Source organism: Bombus vosnesenskii, unplaced genomic scaffold (assembly GCF_011952255.1).
Source record: "Bombus vosnesenskii isolate JDL3184/JDL3185 unplaced genomic scaffold, Bvos_JDL3184-5_v1.1 scf7180000013267, whole genome shotgun sequence".
Classification (NCBI taxonomy): domain Eukaryota; kingdom Metazoa; phylum Arthropoda; class Insecta; order Hymenoptera; family Apidae; genus Bombus; species Bombus vosnesenskii.
In genome coordinates this window covers 5,892,861-5,920,166 of record NW_022882927.1, presented here as the reverse complement: position 1 = coordinate 5,920,166, position 27,306 = coordinate 5,892,861, and the positions used below count along the sequence as shown (strand labels likewise).

At 33.5% G+C, this 27,306-nt stretch overlaps 3 protein-coding genes across 9 annotated transcripts; 2 read left to right on the top strand and 1 right to left on the bottom strand.

Annotated features, from left to right (window-relative positions):
* Window positions 1-291: 291 nt before the first annotated feature.
* Window positions 292-11,123, top strand: LOC117230846 (zinc finger protein 665-like). 3 transcript variants are annotated; one of them, XM_033488712.1, is made up of 9 exons: window positions 292-1,004; window positions 1,194-1,281; window positions 1,487-1,597; window positions 1,835-2,465; window positions 2,654-2,746; window positions 2,987-3,073; window positions 4,084-4,242; window positions 4,349-4,652; window positions 4,733-11,123. In XM_033488712.1, coding segments are annotated over exons 1-9 (1,785 nt in total). In that variant the 5' UTR covers window positions 292-1,002; the 3' UTR covers window positions 5,043-11,123. The 3 variants fall into 3 exon arrangements, with proteins under 3 accessions (XP_033344603.1, XP_033344604.1, XP_033344605.1); XM_033488713.1 differs by lacking the exon at window positions 2,987-3,073 and having other exon boundaries at window positions 295-1,004; XM_033488714.1 differs by lacking the exon at window positions 292-1,004 and having other exon boundaries at window positions 1,195-1,335.
* A 429-nt stretch (window positions 11,124-11,552) lies between these two features.
* LOC117230844 lies at window positions 11,553-27,017 on the top strand. 3 transcript variants are annotated; one of them, XM_033488707.1, is made up of 11 exons: window positions 11,553-11,732; window positions 21,196-21,320; window positions 21,384-21,523; window positions 21,694-21,823; window positions 21,994-22,131; window positions 22,278-22,454; window positions 22,538-23,818; window positions 23,889-24,037; window positions 24,351-24,682; window positions 24,777-25,043; window positions 25,245-26,620. In XM_033488707.1, exons 2-11 carry the CDS (start codon window positions 21,204-21,206, stop codon window positions 26,618-26,620), a joined length of 4,107 nt encoding a protein of 1,368 aa, XP_033344598.1. In that variant the 5' UTR covers window positions 11,553-11,732; window positions 21,196-21,203. The 3 variants fall into 3 exon arrangements, with proteins under 3 accessions (XP_033344598.1, XP_033344597.1, XP_033344596.1); XM_033488706.1 differs by lacking the exon at window positions 11,553-11,732 and adding an exon at window positions 15,181-15,280 and having other exon boundaries at window positions 24,354-24,682; window positions 25,245-27,017; XM_033488705.1 differs by lacking the exon at window positions 11,553-11,732 and adding an exon at window positions 15,181-15,280 and having other exon boundaries at window positions 25,245-27,017.
* LOC117230845 (pickpocket protein 28) lies at window positions 12,461-20,337 on the bottom strand. Of its 3 annotated transcripts, none has more exons than XM_033488710.1 (14): window positions 19,934-20,325; window positions 18,398-18,459; window positions 17,550-17,709; window positions 17,104-17,216; window positions 16,919-17,035; window positions 16,383-16,586; window positions 16,039-16,156; window positions 15,559-15,707; window positions 15,162-15,363; window positions 14,471-14,741; window positions 14,142-14,262; window positions 13,956-14,081; window positions 13,741-13,832; window positions 12,461-12,841 (listed from the first exon to the last, which is right to left on the bottom strand). In XM_033488710.1, the coding sequence occupies exons 4-14, from the start codon at window positions 17,211-17,213 to the stop codon at window positions 12,654-12,656; spliced, it is 1,698 nt and encodes a 565-aa protein (XP_033344601.1). In that variant the 5' UTR covers window positions 17,214-17,216; window positions 17,550-17,709; window positions 18,398-18,459; window positions 19,934-20,325; the 3' UTR covers window positions 12,461-12,653. The 3 variants fall into 3 exon arrangements, with proteins under 3 accessions (XP_033344601.1, XP_033344599.1, XP_033344600.1); XM_033488709.1 differs by having other exon boundaries at window positions 12,654-12,841; window positions 17,550-17,826; window positions 19,934-20,337; XM_033488708.1 differs by lacking the exons at window positions 18,398-18,459; window positions 19,934-20,325 and having other exon boundaries at window positions 17,550-17,825.
* Window positions 27,018-27,306: the final 289 nt, after the last annotated feature.

The following is a 27,306-nucleotide window of genomic DNA, read 5'->3' as shown; positions in this document are numbered from 1 at the left end:
TTACAATTCCAGTATATAGTTTCATCCTAAAATAACATACTTATTCTCATAAAAAAACCAAACAAAAAAGCTTATTCCAAATAAAAATAAAATACTCGTAAATATTTAAGAAAGACTCGAGAATATTTCTTTAAATCTCATGAAAAAAAGTGTAATGTTAATAGGAAGAGATAAATGATGATTTCTAAGACTGTCACGTAGAGAACGTAGAGACCAATAAGAAGCGAGGACAGTAGGTCATGGACCAATGAAATCGCTTGGTGTAACGGCTATTAGCGTCTGTGGAGCGTCACCGGGAGCTGACCTTGGCGGCGCTTGGCTGCGGCTGCATTCACGGAAGGCGCCCGAAAACGCTTCGGAAAAAGGCATCGGGGGCAGCGCGCGTTCGTGTCGCCCATTGTTATCCTCGTCGCGTGTAATGGCTACCGTAGAGTTTGTTGACGGTGCTCGGTCTGCTTGTTCGCGCATCGGCCTATCTTGAGCCACGGTACGCGGCGACGTGGCCCAACCTTACGGAAACAAAATCAAAGAGAGCTTTAACGCTGAGGTACCGCCAATTTTATGCAACCGAGAAACCCGCGCTCCGTAACCAGTCGCCGCAACCGCCACCGCGCTTGGACGACATGATCTGCGCGGGTCAACGCTGCTCATTGACAAGCGTGTAACTCAAAACTGATTTCGCGGCATCCACAACAGGCGAAATCTGACCGGCGTTGTGCCCAGTGTTAATTTTAACGGGATCTAACGTATTAAAAAGGTGTATCAAAGCACTAAATCGATCGCCATTGATTTTTCCGTCGCGACCACGGCCCTACCGACACGAGGAATTTGTTTCTCGGATGTTGTATAGGACGAAACATATAAATTAGTTATTAAGGTATCACGATCACCAGGAATAGTAGTGACCAGCTGCGCGGCATTCCGCGCCGCAGTCATGGCAACTAGAAGATCATCCGTTTGGCACCCAGACATGTAACCCGCGGCGCCCGTGTAGACTATCACATGTGAGTATCGTATGTCGCGGTTATACTTTGAGCCCTTGTTTCTTACCTCTATTCTATCATTCTTTTCTTTTTATATTTATCTATAAAAGTTATCCCTAGCTACTTTGGTGTGGCTCCGTTACATATCTAGATGTATCACATACAACTCCGGTTTTGTTTCCATTTAATGAATGCCTACTGATTGTGCAGGGTCAAAGGCAACACATCAATGGCCCTAGAATCAAATGGCAGCAACGTGGTGTGGTTGAACACAACCCGTCCTGATCAAATACAACAGGTATGCAGCTTGTATACCAGCACGACGTAAAAAAGGAACGAGTTTTCTCCATTGGTATTTATTAGCTTCTCATTGATGCTTAATACGCATAACGTATACCAATGTGTATAGCACGTTGATTTAAACAAAGCCATATAGAATGTCACTGTTTTTTGTGGATGTAGTACAAGACTCATAATATCTAACAATAATTACCGCTTAACAGAGCCAACCAATCGAACAGCCAGTGAAGTGTTCCATGTTTACTCAAACTGAGCAAACCAATAGTTTTACTCAGACGGAGCAGAGTAATTCGAGCTACGGCGATCAAAGACAGGTTACTACTTTTGAAACTATAAACAGAGATAGGTTTTTACATCTGATTTAAGAAGGAACAGTGTATAAGTAGATCGTATCCTTAAATATGTATAATATCTTTCATTAAATAAGTTTCTATATTTTACTTCCTTTTTACATAGATGTTATATAAATTTTTAATCAATAATGTATTTACCTGTCTCTGTATTTATTATATTAAATATAAGAAATTGTTATTTACAATATTAATTTACAGCAACAAGCAGCTATGTTTGACCCACAACAAATACAGCAGCAGCAAGCTGCTCAAGGTCAACAATCGCAACAGCAACAATCTCAGCAGATGTATGTTACAACAGATAAGAAAGAGGATAAATCCCAGCAGCAATCTGCAACTGCAGACTTCCCTTTCTATTACAATGTCAACATGCTCCAAAAGGTTCAAACAAATGCAGTGAGCACAATCGGTGCAATTACAACCGATGACAAGGGTTGTTATCGTTTTGATGTTCAACCTGTCGGTTATAACACATTATTGAATCAGATGAGTATTGCGGCTGCTACCAATGCAACCTTCAAATGTGATATTTGTGGTTTGGTCTTTGGGCATATGAGTTTGCTGAATCATCATAAACGGATTCATAATACAACACCTAGTAATCTTCAGCAACAACCACAGCAAGTTGTTGTACAAACACCTACAACAGTTACTGTTGCAACTACACCAGAAAGACCATATACCTGTGATGTGTGTGGAGCTTGTTTTGCATTACCAGGAGAATTAAAGAGCCATAAGACAAATATGCACCAAAAACCAAAGGTGCAGATTTGTGAAGATTGTGGCAGTGAAGACCCTTGTGAACATCATCCTACTAAAATTAAAAAGAGTATGTTCATCATTCATTATTTACTGTAAAAATATTTTCCATTGTAGCATATAACAACATATAAAGTGTTAATATGAATGTTATTTGGCTTTAACTTTTACAGAAACTTCAAATAATTACTTTGATTTATAGTATATTTTAATATTCTGTATCTAATAAATACTTCAAATGTATTTTTGTTTTTATAGCTATCAAACCTGGTCATCATCCTGTAAAACGAAGGGGTGTCACCAGTGTTACTAAGTGTCATAAATGTAATGGCACAGGAATAATTTTTATTGGTAAGTAAAAATTACCATTGCCATGCTTCATGCGGAATAGAAGAAAAATGTTTGCTATGAAAAATTAGATTCTCTATTGTTTTAAAGTAATATATTATATTATATTGATATATATAATATTAACACGTATAAAAGTTAATAAGATAAAAGAAACATTTTTCTTACTGAACCATAATCATCTTTCCTGTACTACTATCATTTCATTACTATCATGATCGTACATCGGGTGGTGTATGGTAGGTAAACACGACGAAAAACTAGATTCTGGAATCAGTTCCCTCGCAAAGTGTGGCGGCTGCAAGGCAACAGGCCGCATCATCATAGGAAGTAAGTCGGAGAAATTAAAGCCAAAGAATAAGGGATTTATATTTCATAGTATATTTTAGAACCGTCTATTAATAATTGGATAATATCATTTAAATTTGTCTACCAATTATAAAAGTTTTAAAAGTCATTATACCTTCTTATACCTTACTTGAAAAAAAAAATAAATAAATACCGTTATATCACCGTTTCGAAAAAATAATATTTAGAATCATTTCGTCGTTATTTGTTTTGCTTCTTTCTCGAATTTATGGCAAAAAAATAAGTGTTTAATGCTGCAAAAATTTAATACCATAAGCTTCTTTCATTGTTTATAGTACCTACCATATTTTATTTGCATGGATTTGTTGTAGATAGACAAAAGTCTTCAGCACTGCTGGTTTTTCCCAATATTAAAAATTTTGAATTTTGGTTGCATCAATTCTGTTTTCTTTTTGGTAGCATTGTCGATATTTACATTTAAGAATCATTGCACGGAATAAAATCTCCCCTAAGGGACAGTTTTATGAATTTGATTCACTAAACTTTAGCATTGTTAATATGGAAAAGTTATTTTAGATTTCAGTTCATATAGTTCATTCTTTCTTTATTTCAAGACATAGGCAATAAGGAACTTATTTTGATACTCTGAATATAACTAATCATTCTATACATATATATAATGATCCAAAAATCATCAGATTTAAAACATCTGATCATACCTCATTTCTTATTTTCTGCACTAACTTCCATAACCCGCATGTTCAAATTTCTACATAATATTGTTACATTTTGTCCAAAGCATTAGTTTTGCATCATAAAATGATTTATTGGTGCTATAATGTAGAATTTCTCTTTTCTATATTGAAATCCCCTTTTGGATATATCAACAAAGAGTATATTTTTCAAAGAACCATACACAATCCAGTGTCTCTAATTCTTCAAAGCATTTACTCAATCATCTCGAAGCATATCTTTTTGTAGAACTGGCCCTTCGAGGAAAACTAAGAAATCGGATGTTCTTTTATTTACAGGCGGTAAACAGAACAGTCAAAATCAGGCAGAGAAGCCGTTTCATTGCAACGTATGTGATGGAACATTCTCCAGATATTCGTCACTTTGGTCCCATAAGAGACTTCATTCTGGAGACAAACCTTTCAAGTGCGAAGTTTGTGGCTTAGCTTTCGCAAAAGGTGAATAAAATAGAATCATGCAAATTATGGTAACTTGTTCTAAAAGATCATAATGTACACTGTCAACTTATTTTTACATTCACGCTATTTATTTTTACATTTATAGCTGCTTATCTAAAAAATCATGGACGAGTGCATACTGGTGAAAAACCGTTTAAATGTAGTGTTTGTGGTATGCAGTTTTCGCAAAGTCCTCATTTAAAGAATCATGAGAGAATTCATTCTGGTGAACGTCCTTATCAGTGTGAAGTGTGTGAAAAAACATTCGCCAGACATTCGACCCTTTGGAATCACAGAAGAATTCATACTGGTGAAAAACCTTATAGATGTAATATATGTGGTTCGGCCTTTAATCAAGCTACACATCTGAAAAATCACGCGAAGGTTCACACTGGTGAAAAGCCTCATAGGTAATATATAGCATGTACTTTTAATACTTCGTTATTTCATTTTCAATTTAAACATCTAATCAATATCATTCTTCCTACAGATGTGATATATGTGAGATCGGATTTTCCGATCGCTTCGCATTAAAGCGTCATCGTGCAATTCATGAAAAGTACGGTCAAACTGCCCGAAGTCAGAATGCGAATAATCCAAGTAACGCACAGCAAGCGAACGCGAGTAATCAGCAGCAACAGCAGCAGCAGCAGCAACAGCAGCCTCAACAAGCACAGCAAGGTCAACAGGTTGTCGTAGTGAATGCCACGACTCCTGTTACCGTAAGTCAAGGTCAAGGGCAAGCGGTAATGCTCGAAGAAGTCTACAAGTGTCAGGTGACCTTCCCAGAGCCTAAATGATTCAGCTAGAGAATACCTTTCAGGAGCTGGTAAAGGGGTTAATCTTTTAACCTTTTTAAACAAACAAATAAAAAGTAATTAACATTGAAAATGCAACGTACATGTGAACGTATGCAAAAAAAATGTAAAAGGAGATATGGATAACATTGATGAGGAGACAGGTTTCCAGAGTGACTGGCAGCACATTTTATGTGCACATTCTGTGGGAGGATTATTTGGTGACAGTCGGGTATATCTTAAATAAATACGCATGGAAAGGGGATACGATTTAAAAAAAAAGAGAGACTCAGCGATAGTTTACGCGAGTGAGTAATTTTCATAGGATGTGACTCGGAAGAGTACGGCTCGTAAAAAATCGAAACACTCTCCCGACCACCGGTAGTAACAAAGACAAATTTTTTGTGAATGAATCTGGAGCGATATTAAAAGGAAGAATGAAGTAAAGAAGAAATATTAATAAATCTACTTTATATTTTCTCACTTGAGATAGACGCATTATTTAGAAACATTAATATCGGATCAAATAACATCATTAGAATCGTTTCTAACGATATTGTAGTTACTTCCATTGGTTTGTGAATGCCAAATTGCAAATTAATTTTTGTTTCTTTTTTTTTCTTGTGTATTCGTGGGTCATACCCGTCGCTCTGAACAAAGTTTAATACAGAAAGGTTATAGTGAACGTAATTATATATATACAGGTTCTGTGACTCATTGAATGATAAAAAACACATGTGATAGCTTCGAGTGTATCTTGGCTAAGCAGGAAGTGACAGTAATCTGATCACTCTAATACTATGCATGCTATGCATTTTATTAACGTCGTAGCTAAATGTTTCAGAAACGGATCTAAAAAATACAAATGTCAATAAGTTTATAGCGAAACGACAGATCTATTTTAAATGCCTGAACCTCGGCTCTTGTTTATTATTGTTTAAGTGAAAAAATGAATTTGATGAATATTGATTTATACATATTATATGGTAATCTTGTTTGTTTTTACAAATTGAAATCAAGAATTAACTTAAGTAAAAAAAAAAGAATAAAATGAAGAAAAAATAGGAATGTTAAAATTAAAATATGACAAAGAAAACATGTAAATCGTCATCGAAAAGGGAAGCTATTGTCATTTTTGCATACGTCTTTATGTTATGAAACTGAAGTCGTGGTACGGAACGATATCGCGATTTGAGCGAGCCCTCTTCCGTCCAGTCATTCGGGATCACAAGAAAAAACTAATTATTGCGTTATTGCAATGACAACGACCACGATTTAACAAAATAAAAAAGAGGAATATGGCGATGACAAAGGTAATGTGTCACGCGAAGAGGATTTCTATCTCACACGGAGCTGCAATAAATAATAGTGAATATCGACGGGCAGACTAATCTGTTTTATAATTTTAAGACCGTGGACTATAATGGATATCAGTTACTAAAATAGTTGCTAGTTTGTAACAGCAAAATAGTTGGCTAGATTATCTATACAATATATACATAATTAATTTTTATATCCCCATTTGTTAAGGACGATGGCCAAACACCATCGCTGCGAACTCTTAAAATAGCGGTGAATCTGAAATCGGTTCGATTGTAATTTTTAAAAAAAAGACATCAACGGTTTCACACTTACCAACTGGTCTGTAACTTTTGATAATGGCAATGATCAGGATGCCACATACGCCATTTTGAGGCAAAGAAACACACTGTTCCTCGGACATCTACATCAACTGTATATTTTTTCCGCCATATAAAATTTTCTTTTTTGATATCTCTTAATTGTTTCGAATAACTTTTGTATTATTCCCCTATTTCGTCTTTGTCGAGAATAATTAATGAAATTAAATATTTCTTTTCTCTTTTTTCTTAACTTCACTAAACAAATTGTCGCTAATAGGAACCATTAACAATGAAACTTAATTTTTCAATAGCTATATCAACTTGATATTCAAACTGTTTTTGTACGAAAACGAAACGAATAAAGTAAATAATTATTGTAATAAATGAATCCTAAAACGTATACGGCGAACATACGACTATATGGCTCGGTGATGTCCCAAGAATCGTTTTTTTTTATACAGTATATAAACTGATTATTTAAGTATTAACGGAGAAACACTATCGAAACGAAATAGGTGATCACAAAGTGATCTACCCTCTGCAGTCAAATCGTTGATCGGTAATGGAGAATTTTTTCAAAGAAAATCTGGGATTGGGGATTACTTTGTTTTTATCGCTATAACTTGTAAAATAAAGATAATACTATTATGTTTAATTTACTTTTAATGTGGTCATAATACCTGCTACAGTATTTTCGATTAGATTAGAAAAACTTTTCTCTTCGGTGTTCCCTGAATTTTCCGTTCATCTGATGCTTTTTGATTATATTATATATTTTTTCTTTCTTTTTTTAGTCACACAGTCCTTTACAAGTTTCAACGCTTTCCACAAAACTACGTTTTCGTTTCTATTTTCCTAAGACTGAGTGGTACACAGTTTAGTTGTCTTAACGGTATGCTTCGCCTTAGCATGCCAGTGCAATGATTTCTTCTTAAATTATTGTTTAAATTAATTGTGTAAAACTATGTAATTGTAGTTCTTCGAATAGCAATCGTCGATATTCTTGAATTTTCTATTGTTCCTTTAATTGAAACTCAGCCACTTTAGTCGAGGATAGTAAAAACTTGTAAATGATCACCCAAGTTAGAGTGTTTGAAATAAACGACATTTCCTCTGTTACATCTTTGTATGACAGTGATCTACAGTTCCCGAGGAAAAACAGAGTTTGTAAATATATGTATTAATAATTATACGATGTCTCCAGGTCGAAGAGGAGGGCTCTAATCGTAGCGTTTTACAAAACGACTCACTTTCGTTCGATTAAGCGAGTGAAAGCTTGAAAAAATTAGAAGAAAGACAAACACGATTCTTAATCTGTCGAATCCCAAGGCGAGAGCTTGAAATTGTAATGTCTTAGATGCGATTTGATGGGAAAAACTGCTCGAAATAATTACGGAATCAAATGTTAGAAGGATTCTGGTAAAGTATTCAATTTTCTAAAATTTCCAATTGGAAAGATTCAATGTCTTTAAAATTTGTAATTTCCTTTTTTTTTTTTTCGATTATTTCTACGTTTCGATTGATTTTTTCAGAATCTGATTCGCATGAGCGACTCCCATAATTGTTTTGAGCAGTTCCGAATTGCTGCTTATAAATTAGCAAGATTTTTGTATCGAAAGATTATCGGGCCCTTTTGTTCGAACGAACTAACGCACTTTTATAATATTGTACCTACGTTAAATAGGAGACCTATCACCGAGAAAGGTTTATAAGGATTGTAAGTAACTAGGTGAATAAGTAATTTTAGGGTTCGCGTCGTAGAAATTATCGAAGGAGATACGGGACTGTTCATAAAGCAACCCCATAAATCGTGATATTCAATAAATTGCTAATCAGTGCCATTTATGAATAAATATTTCTGTTTTCCTTTTCTGTTTCTTTTTTCAAATTGGCCATTTTAAGCACTGACGTACCCCTTCTTCGCTCCCTTGCAAAATCTGGTAATTTTTTTATCAGGCTCCTTAGATAATATTCTGCGTACGAAATGAAAATTCGGAGCTTCCATTTTAATCAAAACGCCTGGAAGCGTCTTCCTGAGCCTCGCGAGAATATATTCTGACCTATGTTCGGTTGTACATAAGCTCACGAATTCAAATCGCAAATGAACTTAAAGGGAAGAAAGAAATGAAATTACTTTGTTCTATATTGCGTTCGAAACGTATCGATCTATTTACGTAATCATGGAATCCTTCCTTGATCGTTTGAGGAATTAAGGGTCGAGGTTTCAGGACCATCATGTAACCCGGCAATTTCTTTGTAATCGCATTGAGAAAGATTATTGAAGCGCCAGAAAATGTACGATTTTTTTCGACGATAAGAATCATCGAAGACGATCAGTGTCCTTAAAACGTTCGACCCTTTTGCGATCGCGTTGATTTTGAAGTACTGACGGCTTAATGAATTTGCGCATGCCATTCACTCAATGATTAATTCTTATCTGGATTTTAAAGAACGAAAACAAAGAAAGGCTCTTAACGTAACAGTATTTTATAATATAAACGGTAACACACTGATGTCAATGTCCAGATAAGGATTAAGCAGGCATATCGAGGTGAATATACGTAAAAACAAAACTTTGTATAAGTATATATTGTATAAGTCTTGTAATGTGTACAGTTTTTTCGTCCGTGTTCGAAGGAAAGACGAAGGGTTTTTGTACAAAACTATCCTCGTTAAAACACTACAGACACACGCAAAGGAAAAACGGAGTTTTGCGATTCTCTTCCTTTTTTCCGGTTCGCGTTCTTTTTATTTTTCTCCCTCCTTTTGATAACAATATTCGTCGTCTAGCCAAAAAAGAAAGAACAAGCGAAAAGGAAGGTAGAAACTAGAAAAATAAACGGAAGTGGAGAAAACATTACGAGTACACGGTATACGGTACTGACTATACCGCAATTAACGTAGGAACATATTCGTAAATATTTAAAATAGAGAAAAATCGTGGAAGAGAGAAGGATGGAAATCATGAATGAAGCCTAGGTATAGCGTGCAATTTTATGAAATTTCTTAATTAAAAAAAAAATAAATAAGGAAGAAAAAGAAGAGGAAGGATAAACGGAATGAAAAACAAGGAAATATGCAGTCCTATCGCGATATAGATTAATTTTTACATGACACCATGTTGTATGGGCAATAATGCTGATCATACGAATTTTTGATAATAAAACACGTTCCTATTAAATTATCTGTTCATTGTCGTATTGTTAAGTCTTGTGAAGCGGGACGTTTGGAAGAAAAGAAAAAGAAGAAAGAAAAAAGGAGACAATGTTCTGAGGATAATAGACTATGGGGTAGAAGAAGATGCAAGGGAAGAGTTGAAAATGGCCTCTTTGTAAGATAATAAGGAGACATCCTACTTTGAAGAGAAAAAAAACATAATAATAAATAATAATACAAGAAGCAAGAAAATAAAATGGGAGGATAGGAGAAAAAATAAAATAAAGAAGTCTTGTAATTTTCTATCATGACGACAAGAAAATTAGAGAAAAAAAAGGAACATTGTTAAACGCGAATCTAACGACGTGAGACTGTATATTTAACGTAATAATTTATTTTCAGGGTATCTATCGAGATATTTTTTCATTTGCCATTGTAAAAAAATTTTTGAAAATCTACGCACTTTCTAATAAGCTAAACTATAGTAGGAATGTAAAGTTATATATAAAAATTGTAAGATGACGATAATGATAGTGATATGATTATCGTAATGATGATTAAGAGAGATGAATTATTATTTTCGTCTTTTTCACGGGGGACCTCGATCATTTTTAGCTGGTATTTTCATCGTCGAGTTCGTAAGAATACTGGGAACACTTTGTTCCATGAATATTGTAAATGACGAACGAATGATCTCGGTATTTTTATTATCTGCCACATGATAATGCCGGAAACAGAGGATTGTAGTTAAAGAAGAACAAAAAATTTTACTTTTATCATGTAACACGTTATAGATGAAGCGAATTGTATTCCGCGATGCGCTCTTTTAAAATTAAGTTTCAATCTTTCGTTTTCCTTTGGCTTCGACTTCCGCGCGAGCTTTTCTTTTCAAGTCTGTCTAATATTGTGAGAAAAATGAATTTAAATATTTTTTAATTCGAACAATATTGAAAGAAAAAAAAGAGAATCATTTACAAAACGAAGCTAAACAATAAACGATAAAAATAGTATGCGGTGGGTGAAGCCACTCCGAAGAAACTTATAAAATGCGTGTGTACAAAATAACCAGGTGCGCACGCTCGAACACCGTTTTGTATGAAAAAGAACAGTCGTAAAGGAAAAAAAGATTGTCACTTTAGATTAGTCTGCTGTCAATATAACTAGAATTATAATTTTGAATGTAATATGTATCATACTGATTATTGCCTAGATAAGAAAACCGTACCGATTAAAAAGTTAGCGCACGATTATATCAGACTTTAGGTATAATAATAAATGATGTCCACGGGACATTTTCATTTTTGAAGACACGTCAATTTTATTCAGTAGATATGCGTGTGCAAGACCAGTACGCCCGAGCTACGATACTTTAAACAGTTGATTGTTTTCATTCAATCAAGATAACTTTTATATATTTTTGATACCGAAAACCTTATTTTTATTCGCCAACTTTTACAAAATATTCACATATTTTTCAAATTACAATTTCATATATATATATTTTTAATATCGAATTTCGATAGATTTTATAATAAATGTCTATGTTCACTAATAATTAACTTCAGTAAAATCGATGATTCAATAAAAATAAATGAAAAATTTGAAAGATAGAGAAATTCAAGTTTGAAAATTCGCGCGTATCGCGGTGCACTTGCGCAGAGACAGTTCGTGATTCTAGAACGACGTGACTCTAGTCCTCGACATCGCACGACGAGTGAATTTAGTTACACCCGTACTGTAGTCCAATAAACATGGCGTCGTAGAGAATATCGAATTGTGTTTAGTGACTGAATGTCTGAGATTGTGTAGTGTGGCGATTTTTCAGTTACTACAGTATTTCGTCATCACGTTGACATGTTCCTGAGGATGTTACCCGACTACGGTTAAGGTTTCATTGAGAATTCCACACCAAAAGGTAAGTCATTTAACAAGGTGCATGCCTTTCGAAGTAACGTTTTGTCAAAGCGATAGTAGCTTATTTAGAAAAATGATAATTTTATGTTATTATAAATAAATAAAAATCTGATAATTTTAGTTTATTATGTGTATGTGTTGTTATGTTGCAATGACAGATTGTAATTGTTTCTAACACAGTATGGTAGTTGCCGTATGCGGCATATACATAGTTTAATATCTTGAATATGCAAAGATATATATGAAATTATTCTTTAATTGAATAATAGTAAAGTAAAGATTTAATATATACAATTCAATTAAATACTATATACAAAATACAATTACCTGTTTTAAACATAGTAAGAGTAATGATTATTTACTTTATTTCAATAACATAAAACTAGAAATTATAATTACCAAAACCGATACCACTTTGACATATAATTTTAAAATTAATGTATAACATATGTACTTACAGATAACTGCATATATCTACTTAGAACCAATCAAAATTATAAATTTGTATTAAAGAAACATAAGAGATTTTATATTCTATCTAGTCCATTCTGCAAACTATTTAATGTAATTTATTAAAAATCAAAGAATTAAAAAATGTATTTTAAACATATTGGTACTACTGTTTGGATGGAACACTTATTGTCAGTATATCTACGGTTAGTTATTAATCCATCCTAAGTATGGAACAATAGAAAAGTTGAATAATGAATAACAAAAGGAATTGAGTATACTAGTTGAGAAGCACATTATATTCTCAAATATATTTCTTCACAGTACATTCAAAAACTCATAAATTACATAATATCGCACATTTTTGTGGATCAAACATATATTTACATACAATTTATATACTAACGATTAACGACAATAAAACTTTTGTCAAAAATGAGTAAGTTTCTTGAAAAAAGTGAGAATAGATAGATCATTGTACAAAGGGATAAACGAGGTTAGTATTAGAGTCGAATGGTTGCACGTGAAGAGTATTATCGCGAGAAACATGCCTCTTTTTGTATATGCGGCACCAGAACCGCAATGTCGCGAAGTACATGATTTCCACCAAAGAGAGGAAACTAAAGCCCATGAAGAGACCCAACAAGCCACCAGTATTAGCTGTATACAAACAATTATGTAATTGAGATTCTTGAACTTTACAAAACTTTTTATAATTGTAAATCATATGCTTTTGTTCAAATTTTAACAATTCCAGTGTTTCGCTAATCTTACGGTACCTTATAACTTCATTAGGGTTCTAAACAACTGAAGAGCGTCTTATATATGTGTACCAATGTTGTTCAAACGCAATTTTTAAATGTTTAATGGAGTTGTAAATTAAAAATTTATTTCAATTGTAATTAATATTTACGATAATTGTAGTTGATAAAATTTAGAAGTATTAGATCTTTATATTATTTCATTTTTATTATCTTTCGTGTTTGATTTTTTAACTGATTCATATTACTCAATTAAAACCTTCGATTGATAACGTTTTATTACATTATATTTTAGTGTCACCATGTGTTTAAACCCTAATGAAAGTAGAATACTATATATTATGTAAAAAATTATTCTCATAAAGCCATCCCAAGCCCTGTCACATATTGTTGTAAAAGACAGAATGGAACAAACAAGAAGAGAACAGTCAAAAGCCAAAAATTTGTGACCAAAGGTATCAGTAAATTTATGCTTCTTTGTTGTTTTTATAGGAAAATATACTATACGTTTGTAATGTAAAAAAATGTGTTGACGATTTGATTTATCTTCTTTGATAAGTATGTTTATATACTGTTAAATTACTACTATCATAAAAAATGAATGAGATCGATATTAAAGCTGAACCCAAGGGATCTACATGAATCAAGAAAGCATTAGATAGAAACATACGGCAATAGATAGCACTGGAAAGCCATTTATCGTCTAGACCCAAAGTCAACGTTTTGGTCGCCATTTTAGTTAAAAAATTTCGTTAATATGAATCATATATTACGTAACAAAGATTAAGATCTACTTACATAGAAATTCTGTGAAACCAAACAACTCGTTCTTCATATACTTAGTGAATTGGGAATCGACGAAGAACAGGTGGACCACCGCCATGTTGGTACTAATAAAGAAAAATCGTTCCAATTATTTTATGACTAATCATTAGTATAAAAAATTATTAATGTGTATTATAAATAAATATTAAATAATAATGTTCTTAAGTTAAAGGAACAAATAAAATTACGAGAAGTATTCTTTGCTTTTCTTCACGTAACTGTCAGGAACAATGAAAGAGGACACCAGTTTGCTCTGTGAGATTTCCACGTTGTAACCGATCTCGAAGCATCCGGGGTAGCAGTTGCAACTGGGCCTGTAAAAGATATGATTTTAACTCTTGTTTTGTCGAAATCTTCTGGTGAGAGAATCTTACGTTTCAGAGACGTTTAAGGCTATCCCAATGTCATCGTCGTAAAGTTTAACTTCCATTGCTCTGCGAGCTTTCATCGCACATGTATCGTCTTTCTTCTCACAGATTAACGTGTTAGAGGATTCTGGAAACAAATGGTGAATCTAACTTAGAATTAACTTTTATGTTTTATCTTTTGATATTGAAGAGAGGACATATGTACTCATACATCATAAAGGTATTCATGTTACTTCACAATAAGATAAACGTAATTATTCAATTCAATTTTACCAAAAGACCATACTTGAAAGATCATTTAAAAATTACTAAAAGGAATTCATCTCAAAAATTACTGGGCATGTAATACTGGACGCAATGACAGATTTTCTGCGTGAAATTCGCCTCGCATTCGAGGATGCAGTTCTTCTGCGTGTAGGTTCTGTAGTAACGTAGCTTTCTCTCCGAGGTGAAGAAGCACTTCCTCTTCTTTAGGGGAACAGAGATTATCGACTTGCTGGCGGACAATATCCGGGGCGCTATGATCACTCTAGTCTCCTCGCCCGGAGTCACGGTGAACGCAAATTCGGCGATCTTTGGTGTCTCCACCGGGTTATGCAGCAGCATCTGTGAAAACATATTCTTATTCTATCGCTAAATATCGTATATCCTTTCATTTGCAATGTTATGTATATTTCAATCCTGCTCACATTTTAACAAACAGAAAATATTTCTAACGTTGTAAAAAGATGTTTCAACGGTACGTATAATAAGAATTTTTTCACATTTGGTTGAAACTCGGGCTATTTTTCAATTTAGGTCGGAAGTAATCGAAAGAATGCAACAGAATAAAATTGATACCTAGTGCTTAAAAAATGGTTCATAATTCTTTGCTTCTCTTATGTTCTTTACGATACTTTTATTAAATTCAATGTTACATTAATTATGGTATGATTTTAGATTGTAATAGTTGTTAGATAAACGATTAATGTATAGTAGTAGTTTGTAATACTATCCAGATCAATTTCATGATCTGAGATAAAGTACCTTGAAACCAACACTGGCAGTGGACGAACAGTAATATTCATCGACGTCTACATCAAGAACCAGAGTCAGACCATAGTATTGTCCAGCGCCGTATGGTCTCCATGGAATGGAATCTGGAGGTACGTTTTCATCGTATCCGGTTTCAGGATTCCAATCGATGCTGTTAAATGGGAACGTCATGTTGATGTCGGACCAATCTCGTCTGCAAGCAAAATTCAATTTATCGAATATGGAAGACTATTTCGAACGCCATCAAATTAATATTAAATTAATATAATAGAAGAATTTTCAGGAATGTAGAAATTATTGAAGATCACGAAAGACTTGGTCAAACATTGGATGTTTGAAAACCAAAAAATGAAACTATCAAAAACTGTTATTTTTGGAATTTACTTACGGATTATAAAACAGGTACTTTCTGTCGACAGAATTGAAATTGCAACACATCCCTTCATCTGTCATGGTGGGATTAAATATCTTCTCACAATCAGTAACATTCCCGTGCCATTTGCACAAATGCAGCATGTCTGTGCAAGATTGCGACACCTATTGAAGAATAATTAATGATGTACAGACTTAATTATAAATATTTAAATGAATATTTCAGTGCTTTTACTATAGTCGACATTTACAGATTATTTTCAGTACTTCGAATTATAATCATTCCTGTGTTCCTGTAGAACTTTTTATTCGCTTCTTTAATTGCGCGAGAAATAAGGTAATAATATATGTATAATTCGTAAAATGAGATTGAAAGTACTCTTTATCTTGGGACATCATAAGACAAGTAGACTACAGAGATATATGAATAAGATCTAACATTGTTATCATGACAATCTCATAAACCGTATGTGAAATTCCATTGTGTGTTACATACGTTGATCATAAAACGCAGGACGTTATCCCAAGTTATCGTGCTCTCGTTGAAACTGCGAGGCGACATACTTTCAAGACGACACATATCCTCCAATAATAGCTTCTTTCGTATATCGTTCCTGTTGTTGAATGGTTCGTTGTAATAAATGTTTAATTTAGCTTTCGATGATATTTTAACAAAATATAAGGTGAAGATTGAATTGCTTAACTCTTAATTAAGATATAAACAGTATTAAATAAAATATATTATTTAGCTATTTTAATAAAAATATGCAATTCCTTTAATATTTTGTTATTAAAAGAAATTTTTTGGTAGATCTTTTTATCAGTTGCTTGAGAACTCACCCAGCGTTTATACGAACTGCCTCGCTTTTTTTTACGTTGTTCATGTTACAAATGGTAACTGAGGGGAACGGAAACTGGTCCAGGGACACCGATTCTGGACTGAGAGCAATGATAATGGGTGTCGAAACCCACTTTCGATATAGGAACCAAATATAATAAGCGGCTGTTAGAACCGCTAGTGTAAAGGAAATTACCCAGAAGATTCTGTGAAGGAGGTATTAGATTTTTAGTTTGTTATAGTGTAATAGGTGCTTGTACCTTCTTAATATTCGAAGATAAGTATTTACAAAAAATAATACAAAATTATATCAAACATTATGTTCAAAAGTCAATACAGATAAATGCTCAAATGAACAAATTTTCATTTAAGACAAAAATTAAGATGTCGTAGAATTGTATTAACGTTAAAAGTCAAGTCAAGTCAAAGTCAAAAGAAAATGTAAAATTTTCTCAAATAACATTTATTATTCTGAGCCTAAAAATTTGTTCGTGTATTAAATGAAATCATAATATTAATTCAAACTGCACAGAATTACCTCTCGACAATTGACAAATTCGAATCTCCGATATAACGTAAGCCATGAAGAGTACTATTTGTACAATATTGCTTCATAATGTTCGTAATCCTTATGCATCGTTGATTTTCACTTTTACTAAATTCACAAACATATTTGAATATTTATTTCCATCTCTGCTATATTATTACCTTATCTATTATTACCTTATACTCTTGTCGTCGTCATTGTCATAATGCATCAGAGGACTTTCTCTCTTGGCGTGCGCGTTCTTGCTGTGCCTAGACCTTAACGTCGTATCCTTCGATCGATACATAATCTTGTGAAAAGATTAATTCGCATGAAAGAAAAATTTGTAAAAATTTTCAACCCAAATAGAAGACAATATACTACTACATGTAGAACCTTTTCCGATAAGGGATCAAATTTTTCAATGTTGATGCTTGTAGTGTTTTCTACAAGCAACTATTACAACAACGAGAAACCTAAGATTTGAACAAACTTCTAACTAATTTCATCTTTTGTTCGCAAATAACAAGAGTTGACGTTTAAATGCATGGAACGAATCTCTTAGCAAGAAGTTCGATTATACATGTGACTACATAGTAATTAAAGTTTCGTTCCAAATGCATGGAGCTTTTAATTCTATTACCTTGAACGAGGCTGGTCGAACTTTGAAAATGTCTGCAGTGGCGTATCCTTCTAATCTAAGAGGATGTTTGTACGGGTCCTGTAGATGTACAGTGTTGATGGAATAAGGTATATTAGGATCGTGATTCTTCAAATATTTCAGCGTGGCCCTGTCAGTGGTCCTGTAAACGGTTTCGATCGGTTCTGCCTTATTCTCGTCCTCTGGTTTCGAATAATCCCGATAGTACAGCTTTACCGGCATTGCATTGATATCTTGAATTGCCCGATTGCTATCCATACTGCATCATTATCACAAAAAATTCACATTCTCAACGATTTTATAATCGACTTTTGACTATAGTTATCATTTCCTCAAGCTTTAGTCTGATTTCTTCCATTAATACTATTTTTGACATCTTCTACGATGATTTGAAATTGTTTTAAAAAAAAAGGTACAGCAGGGTATTACTGTATTTCAATATCATAGCAAGCAAGATCATTTTTAACAAAACATCTTTTTATCAAAAATTCTTATATAAAAGTGGTGCTTTTAATTTAAACAGGAATAATGTATCGTTTATAAAATAATTCTTTACAAGAGGAGTTATAACAACCGAGTATAATTTTTCTTTACGAAAAGATGTCAACTGTTGAAACTTCAGACGTCGTAAAGAATGCCAACCGATAAAAACGCAGAATTTTTTATGAAAAGATGTAGTACTTCGTACGTTTAAAACAAGTTTCTTTCGAAATGAAATTCCGTACAAAATAACCATTGTTTCTATATTACTACTGTATTAATTTACAAAAAGTCATCCTGTATAAGCAGTCGTATCGATCCCTTAAAAAAGACAAACCACAGTGACTTACCCTGTTCTTTATTTCATAGAAACTCCATAATCCTTCACATTTCACTCTCTGAACAGCATCCTCTAAAGAAATATCGATAAAGTACAAAAATCTCTCTCTCTCTCTATATATATATATATTATTTATCACAGGAAAAATTAATTGAGAATTGAATTATTTATGTGAACGACAAAAATGAAATTTCCACTTTCCTAGATTTGCAAAAAATGATTATAATATCTACAGAATGATGTAATAGGCGCCTATAATCGCCAAAAGTGGGATACTAAAAGCGTAATCTCTAACTAGAGATATGCTAAAAGAATAATTTCGCTATGGAGAGCTTTACGTCTTGTCGAGTGATGTTTTTTCGCGCAATTAGACCGACTGAAAAGTGTGTTAGCTTGGCGAAGGATAGTATACAGTGTATTTTCACCGGTCCTTCCAACTATCGATGAAGGATGTCTGTCAACCGACTGGGGGTGGGCACCGACATGGACATCCTTTTAACTCGCTTGGACAGGATCCTCACGTGCCAATGGTTGTCTGTTGTCTTTAGTGTATGCCAACGCGATGACACAGATAATTTTAAATGACTGTTTTATCGTACTGCGAAGGAGATCTATTTCGTATAGTTCGGTTGAAAAATGATGGAAAATTTGATTCGCGGAAGTGCCGCTTCTATGCGTTTCCTTTTTCAATATTACGCGTACTTTTTCCTTTTCTTTTCCTTCTTTTATATATATTAAATGTATATTATTATTATCGTTGTTGTTGTTATTGTTTTTATTGTTGTTGATATTGATATTGATATTGATATTGATATTGATATTGATATTGATATTGATATTGATATTGATATTGATATTGATATTGATATTGATATTGATATTGATATTGATATTGATATTGATATTGATATTGATATTGATATTGATATTGTATGCAAATAGTTCTTACAATATTTGTTTGAATTTGCGCAATATGAATGCAACCGTAAACTGGATAAATTGATAAACTCATTAGCTACTATGATTTCCATTTGGAGTTTACAAAATGTAAAAACACAAGCATAGTATTTTAAAACATTCTAGCAAAGAATCTTTTACTTGAGAAACATACTTTGGTTAGAAATTAATGGATTAATTTAGAATTCTTGAATGTAGGGGAACGTTAGAATGTCTTTGATATTTAAGGAACCATAGTTTTAAGCCTCTACAATCAAAATTGTGTTCACCAATGAAGGAATGCTTGTACATGATTAATCGTCTTTCTTTCTTCTGAAACTTTCATTTGCAGTTTACTTTATTTCTCGTTTAAAGTAACGAACCAATATAAAATTGTTAACTGTAACATTTAACATAAAACATATAATACCAGAATAATTATTTGTTAAAGTAACAGTAGAATTTATTTAATCCAACTCCATTTATTTTTGTCAAACATAAAAAGCTAGACTCTATCCCATACTGAACGCCATATTCTAGACGTTTCTCGAGACGAGACTTACACAATGATGGAAACGAGACACAAGGCCATTCGAAGAACGTACGTTACATGTTATACGAATACTGAACAGCGAAGATGATCTTGATGGGGCGCGATTTTTCAATGAGATAGGAAAGGGAAGTCGTGTCGGTGTTCCTTTCACCAACTGTTGAGTCCAAAGTATAATTGTAGAAAGAACATCGTCTGATCAATATTAAACAACTATACACATGATCACATATTTGTATAACTTATGGTTTTCAGATATAATAGTGAAAGAAGCGATAAAAAGAAATTATTGTATGTACGTACTGCGAAATGTATTTTATTCTTTATTAATAATTACCGCGCATCTTGTAGAGATCTATTAAGAATTGCATACCAACTGTTAGTAATAATAATTTCTATTTAAATTCCATGAATGTCTACTAAAAATCACAAATATTCTGTAATATATCTTGCTGTAAAATAGGATTAAAATAGAATAGCCTGCGACTGAATTATTTAATGAAATTTTAATAATTTTAATATCAAGTGGTTTTTCGTTCATTTACATGGGTGCAATGTAAACGAATAATATATCCATATTCAGAGACAATTTTTTCATTTTGTCTTGCATACATATAATTACGATAATCGTATCTTATAGTAATCACTCAGCTGCATACTTGAAAGGTGTATACAACAATTATCTACACGGTGGAAGGTTCTGTTGTTGATTGCGAAGTGCAAATGTTTGCAGAACTAGCGTAGTACGCGATTAAGCAACATTTATTCGCGTTATCGTGCAAATATTACCTTCGACATTCAAACGCGAAAACGAGCAGCATGAAATTTTTATGAAACGTATGAAACAGACCTAATCCAAAGGATATGTAACTTTAACGTTGAGGGGGGTGAGCTTGCACTTGTGTGTGAAATTATTTACATTGGCACTCGTTGGTCGATAGTAGGTCATCGTTGTTTGCATTGTGTTAAAAAACGTTGCAAGAGATGACAGTGATTGCGAAACGGCGGCAGTTTTTTAAATTACGTACGATTCTATCTAATTAATGGTACATTTGCAATAATATCACATTAAACACACTAGCAGGCTTGAATAAGTAATATTATATAATTCTCAAGTAAAAGTAAGAAATAGGTCACTTTGCAATTAGCGCAAGAATCTTAATTATTTTTTGCCGTATGATTGGAAGGTTTACGGATTTTTCTTTTCTTAATGATTGGAATATTTGAAAATAATTTTAATTATAGAGGGAAATAGATTTGTTGAGTTAGTTAATTGTATTTCGAAAAAGTTAGATTCGAGCATGTTTTTTTCTTCATTTAAGTTACAGAAATGACGAAGAAAAATAGGAAACGGAAATTGGAGGAGGAGGAGCAATCGATGATCGATTGGGAACGGGAGAACATTCTTACAGAAGAAATAAGAAATGAGATGGAATTCATGTGGGAGGTACATATTTCTGTTACTTATTCCATTCATAAATCCTCTTTTGTAACGTTTAATTGTTTACAGATTCCACAAATATTCCATTTTCTTCATCTGACAAAAGAAGCTCTGAACATACCTCATTTGTCCATGTATGAGATGGAACGAATGCTTTTGATACCAAGAGCTTCCAGACAATTGGCAAATATCATGACGTCGTTGTTAAGGTAAAGTAGAATTTAGAATCGCAAAAGAAGAATTCAAACATTTTAGATTTCCTTCCAATATTGTTCTATATAAAAATGAATTAAATAAAGCAAATGAAATATTAAATATTCCAAATATTTTTGTAATCTTATCAACTCTTTCCTGAAATTAATAATACTTTTGGTTTTAGTTCCCCCATATTCAAAGCAAAGTTGAGAAAAATACCACCGATGCCGTACGAATTCTGGACAAATATTCTTGCATACAAGATGAAGAGCTGGTTCAAAATTTACGAAGCTAAACATCAGAATGCGGTAAAGGTGAGAGTTTGTCGTCTTTGTGCTTGATAATGATAATGTTGCTTCAATGTTGTCACTTATTACAAAGAATTGTATCGCGTGTACAACTATCATTGTCTGCTTAAATAAATTAATTTTATACATGGACATTTTGTATTACAGTGATTATAAATGTGATGAAAGATTTTTAGGTTCTAGAAACTATTGGTGTGGAACCTGAGTTCTGGAATGTTTTCCCCGATGCACCTCTGTTAAATGGCAAAGATTTTGAAGAGTTGACCTTCAGACAGAAAGTTTGGCTTCTGAAAACAGTCTGTGATACAGTCATGGTATGAAAAAATACAACAAAAAGAAAAAAATTAAAAAGAAGCGTCCCATGCATGATAAAAATCAAACTTTAAGGATTAGAAGTTTAGAAATTCATTTAATTTAATTAATAAATTCTTTAGTTGTTGCTACAAAATATAATTTTTAGCACACTAGAAAAACTGTGCAAGAGGAAATAGCCAAGCAACCATGGGAAAACCAATTTGAAACCGTTCTAGGCACCGATCGTTATGGGGCAAGATACATATACTTTCCTCAGTTTCTTAAAAGTGATCTGAGAGTTTACAGACATTGTCTTGATAACAACATTTTATCAACAGTAAAGGTATCCAATCACTAACAATTTTTAGTTCACTTTCTTTCTTCATTGTATCATTTATGTTCTTACTAATATTATTTCTATTTCAGCCGATTAAGCCGAAAATAAAGACGCAGTTAGAGAACAAAGCATTGGTTTCAAAGGATTTAATGAAAAGGAAAACGAAATATAGAAAAAGAAAATCGCGATGGAGTAATGGATTACCACCGAAAACAAAGAGAAAGCCAAGTAAAAGTGATGATAAACATCTGAACGATTGCAAGTGCAGTAGCGACAGTGCAATAGGCTCACTGACAAACGAGGATACGAATTTTAGTAGTACAAGCATCTGTAGTAATAACAATAATAGCAGTAGTAATAATAATAATATTAACTTAAATACTATCAACGTCGAAAGGTCGGAAAGTTTGTCGAAATGTTCAGAAGTAAGCACTATGTCCGATAAAACATGTAAAAGTACAAAGTCGAGTGGTTACGATACAAATAATTCTGTTCGAGATATTCCTGGTAAGAAGTCATCTCAAAAAATGTTCAAAGGATTTTCTGACAGTAGTAATAACATTAAGTGTAATATAGATATAATCAATGGGATTTTGAGCGGTTTAAAATGCGAAACTGTCGAGGAAAAGGCCACAGAAAATAACGACATATCTTTGACACAAGTTTCGCAAGATAAATTGAAGATAAATCCAACGAAGCAATCATATTTAGATGCAATGGATGTACATATAAACAAAGGTGATTCTGTCGATAGAACTATTGATAATTTGTCTAGTACCTCAAAAACAGATGATGAAAAACTGAATGAAATTATCAGTGCAGAAAATTTGAAATTGAACGATAAAAATCCGGACAACATGCATGGTGTTAGAGAAACACATCAAACATCTATCACGTCGAAATCCGACGATGAAAAATTAAATGAAACGAGGACTCACGTTCGGAAGCAACAAAATGATACTAGCTTATCTGAGGACAAAGTGGAAAATAGGATTCTCAGACGAAATGGAAGGCTCGCTAAAGAACAGAAATCGAATAACGAGCAGTCAAACCAAATAATTAAAAATGAGACAACATCTTCCGATGATAAAGATCTTTCTTTGAGCGAATTGAGAAGTATGTTACAAAAAGAAGCGATGGAGGATGATTTTTCTTTTGACGAGAATAGTGAGATTAAATACAATCTTAGGAAATTAAATCACCTGAAAACGAAAGAATGGAAACAGGAAACGGAGGATTTTAATACGATGCTTTCGGAGCTTAGTGTTTCAAAATTCCAACTTGTGGCTGACAGTGTTAATTCACTAAGAGACCTTATTTCTACCTTTTCACCAAAAAATGGTAGTCTAAGTACTGATACTGACGGTGAAGTACGTAATGTCTTTATTTTATCTAAAATTATTTTCTTTTAGCCTTTTTTTAATTTATATATTTCCTCAGACTGAACTTATATCTCCATGTGAAGTAAAATTGGTAAAAAGGATGACAGAGTTGCTATCTTCTTTAGAGGAAATGGAACCGGCTTTGCGAGAGTCGATGAAAAGAGCTAGAGGGAAGCTTCAAAAGGAATGGACTAATTTTAAGGAAGGGTATATATATTTCATTTATATTAAAGCATACAATATCATCCACAATATCAGATCTCATCGAATTTCATCTGGGAGTAACAATAATAATTTTGAAAGACATGTATATCTGAAAAACAAAACATGTATATCTGATAATTTGTTTGCACAATTTTTTGCACTTAATACTCCCAGATCAAAAGTTCATCCTGCCTGAAACCTCTTAAACTTGCTACAATCTATATATGATCTGTAAAGTGGAACTCATCCACCTTCTTTCAGTAACGTTGCTTTCATTATTGAGTATGTATGACAGACAAGTTGCTGTATGTTGTAGCAGTGCGGAGGATCAGGACTCATCTGGGGAGGGTCTTGGCTCTAATTGGTGGGTTCTTGGATCGCAGGGCTGTCAATTGTCAACTTCCGGAGACGCAACGTTACAAACGTTACCGCAGCCTACCATATCCCCAACTGGCTCCCAAAACGTCTCCAACAAGATCGAAGAGGTATCCGTTAGTCACGCAGAACACAATAAAAAAGAATGCACAGAATCTCAAGATGAAAGTTTACAAAACGAAACGCAAAGAGAACAATCTGAAAGAGACGAAGACAACAGTCACAAGAACGCAGGAATTGAAGAAGAGACAAAAGAAGATTCAAGCGAAGAAGGTATAAATAAGAGGCAGTGAAATGACAATAAAATGTTTTAATTTTCACAAAATCATTAATATTAATAAAAAATTTCATTTTATTATGAAACTAGAACAACAAACGCGAAGAGTGTTACGAGCTCGGGGCATTTCCTCATATACAGAACAACTTTATTCAGACGATGAGATCGAAGAGAACGAGCTGGAAGAATGGACCGACGTTGAGGCCGTGTACGCGGCTCCCAGCACACAGACAGGTCCATCCACTTCATACCTTACTCCGAAAGTCAGATACTCTGACGATCGGACAAACGAGGAGGAGGACTCAGACCAAGATTGGATTTTACCAAGCTCTCGCAAAAGGAAAAATAAACGTCCATGTTAGTATGACAACGTGAAATTATTATAATCAACACTTCAGTAACTTTACCAATTTTTTAAAAGTATTATAGAGCATTATTATATATTATATATTATATATTAGCATAAGGAATAATCAATGCAAATTATAATAATGCAAATTATATATTACATATTACATATTATCATAAAGAATAATCAATGCAAATTATAATTTGTAGCTGCCAATAGAAGATTAAAGTCTTTCCAACACAAGTTACAAAGCATCAAAATTAATGCTCTTCAAGACGCGGCAGAATCAAAAGTAACCTCTTCCACCAAACTCAACAGTAAAAGGGAACTTCCTAGAATCAGAGAAATCCAAATATGCAAACCAAAGAAACTGACCAACTCAGAATCCCCTAACAACAACAATACAGCAGACAAACAAGAGGCTGTAGTTGAAAGTAAATCTAGAGAAACAGTGCCTTCTACAGAAATAAGTTGCAAAGTAGAAAATATTGCAAGCGTGCATTCGGAGTTGGACATCAAAGACGAAGGCCCGATCTATGATTCTACACCGAATCAGTTCGATAGCTGTTACACGGTTAATTCTAATTATGTGATGCTCAAAACTGAACCGAATCCGATGAATTATTATGTGATGCAATCAAATTCTGCAACTGTCGTTCCACAAAGTGCAATCGTGCAATCTGGCCCAATGGTCTCAAGTATTATACCACCGATTCAACAAGGTTATTACGTACAAGGGGGGCAAAATTACATTATCCAAAATTCACAAACCAATTTCGTACCTTCCCAGCCATTCCAACCTCAAGGACCACAAATGATAGCTCCACAACAATTTGTCAACCATCCTGGTTATGTACCTTACATGGTAGCGACTACTCAACCCCCAACTGGATATATAACTACCGGTCAACAAATTCTTTCGCAAGAAATGCCCCAAAATCCTCCGTTTTCAGTTCAACCTAATCCTACTTCAGTAACTAAACCTTTGCAAAACAGGTATTCAGTGCCAAGACAGAGCTATCCACATCCTAATGGAGCTGTTATAAGAAGTAGTATGTCCATAAGAGGAAATACACCGCGACTCAATAATTCCAGGGTCATGAAAAACGTTCAACAGCAACGCACCCCTGTTAGGATGCAGAAACCGAAGAAGCCAATCACATCTTTGGAAAACACCGGTCAGAAGACTACTTCTTTGATCGTTCTCAGCGACAGCGATGATGAAATTGAGATGATAATTACCGAGAAGACCGGTCCTGAGACTGAAGCAGAAAAAGCAAATACATCTAGGAGAAACATTGCGCAGACTAAACAAAAGTCAACACTCACGTCAAACGTCACGGAGGTACCAACGAAAGGTGTGATTCCTCCACAGATAATACAACGCATGAATCAAGGAGGGATCTCTATAACACCAGTCAAACCCACACCACCTGTTCAAAATACCAATACACAGTTGGTAGTAGTTGTAAACGAAACTGGAAGCCATTATGCCTTAGCATTGCCGAACGGAAGCAAGCTGATTCTGACTCCTGAACAGGTCGCACAGATTCGAGCTTCGAACGGTGGGAAGCTGATCTTGTAAGACATTATTTTAATTCTAACTTCAAAATCTTTCATAGAATGAATAGAATATATTCGTGATCTCTGGTTCACGTATATATCTTCGAAATTGATGTTCCTACAACAAAGATCTGTATGATAATATCTGGAGCATTCTGGAGCATTTTGTACCAATTTGTACGCGAATATCAAAAATTTCTATACACTATTTTAAGATAATGAAACCATCTGTATTTGAAGTGTTACTTTGACTATTATTGGATGAGTTTATTCCTGAATCATTTCACTTTATGCTTACGAAGATCTTAAGGAAGACATAAGGGATTTTATGCATTTATCTATTCAAATAAAAAAGAAGGAAAATCTTAACACATTAGACATGCATATATGAATACATTAAACATATTCTAAATATTGTATCTTTTCGAATATTTCTCTTCCCACATTGTAACGTTAGAATGATACTCGAGACCTGTGATGTCTACAACAATTTTCATATATTTTTATTACGCTATGTTAAAACAATATTTGTATTATACAAATAGATCGGAAATGTTAACAAAACATCAATTTTTTTCGGGCTTAAATCAAGCTTAAAACACTTAAGCAAGACATTACAAGATAGCGCCATTATACTTTGTATAATTAATAATATACGTGTTTAGAATGTTTCGTTTATAAATTATATTTATGAATTGGTAATTTTTG

Bases quoted from the DNA above. Each gene is read 5' to 3' on its own strand.
- LOC117230845 (XM_033488709.1), bottom strand. From the start codon at position 17,825: ATGGATAGCAATCGGGCAATTCAAGATATCAATGCAATGCCGGTAAAG. The intron at 15,708-16,038 runs GTATGTAACACA...ATTCTTCAATAG, and splicing joins TCCTGCGTTTTATGATCAAC to GTGTCGCAATCTTGCACAGA. The intron at 14,742-15,161 runs GTACTTTATCTC...ATGTTTTCACAG, and splicing joins CTGCCAGTGTTGGTTTCAAG to ATGCTGCTGCATAACCCGGT.
- LOC117230846 (XM_033488712.1), top strand. The intron at 1,598-1,834 runs GTTACTACTTTT...ATTAATTTACAG, and splicing joins GCTACGGCGATCAAAGACAG to CAACAAGCAGCTATGTTTGA. The intron at 4,653-4,732 runs GTAATATATAGC...TTCTTCCTACAG, and splicing joins ACTGGTGAAAAGCCTCATAG to ATGTGATATATGTGAGATCG.
- LOC117230844 (XM_033488705.1), top strand. The intron at 21,524-21,693 runs GTAAAGTAGAAT...TTTTGGTTTTAG, and splicing joins ATCATGACGTCGTTGTTAAG to TTCCCCCATATTCAAAGCAA. The intron at 22,132-22,277 runs GTATGAAAAAAT...TATAATTTTTAG, and splicing joins CAGTCTGTGATACAGTCATG to CACACTAGAAAAACTGTGCA.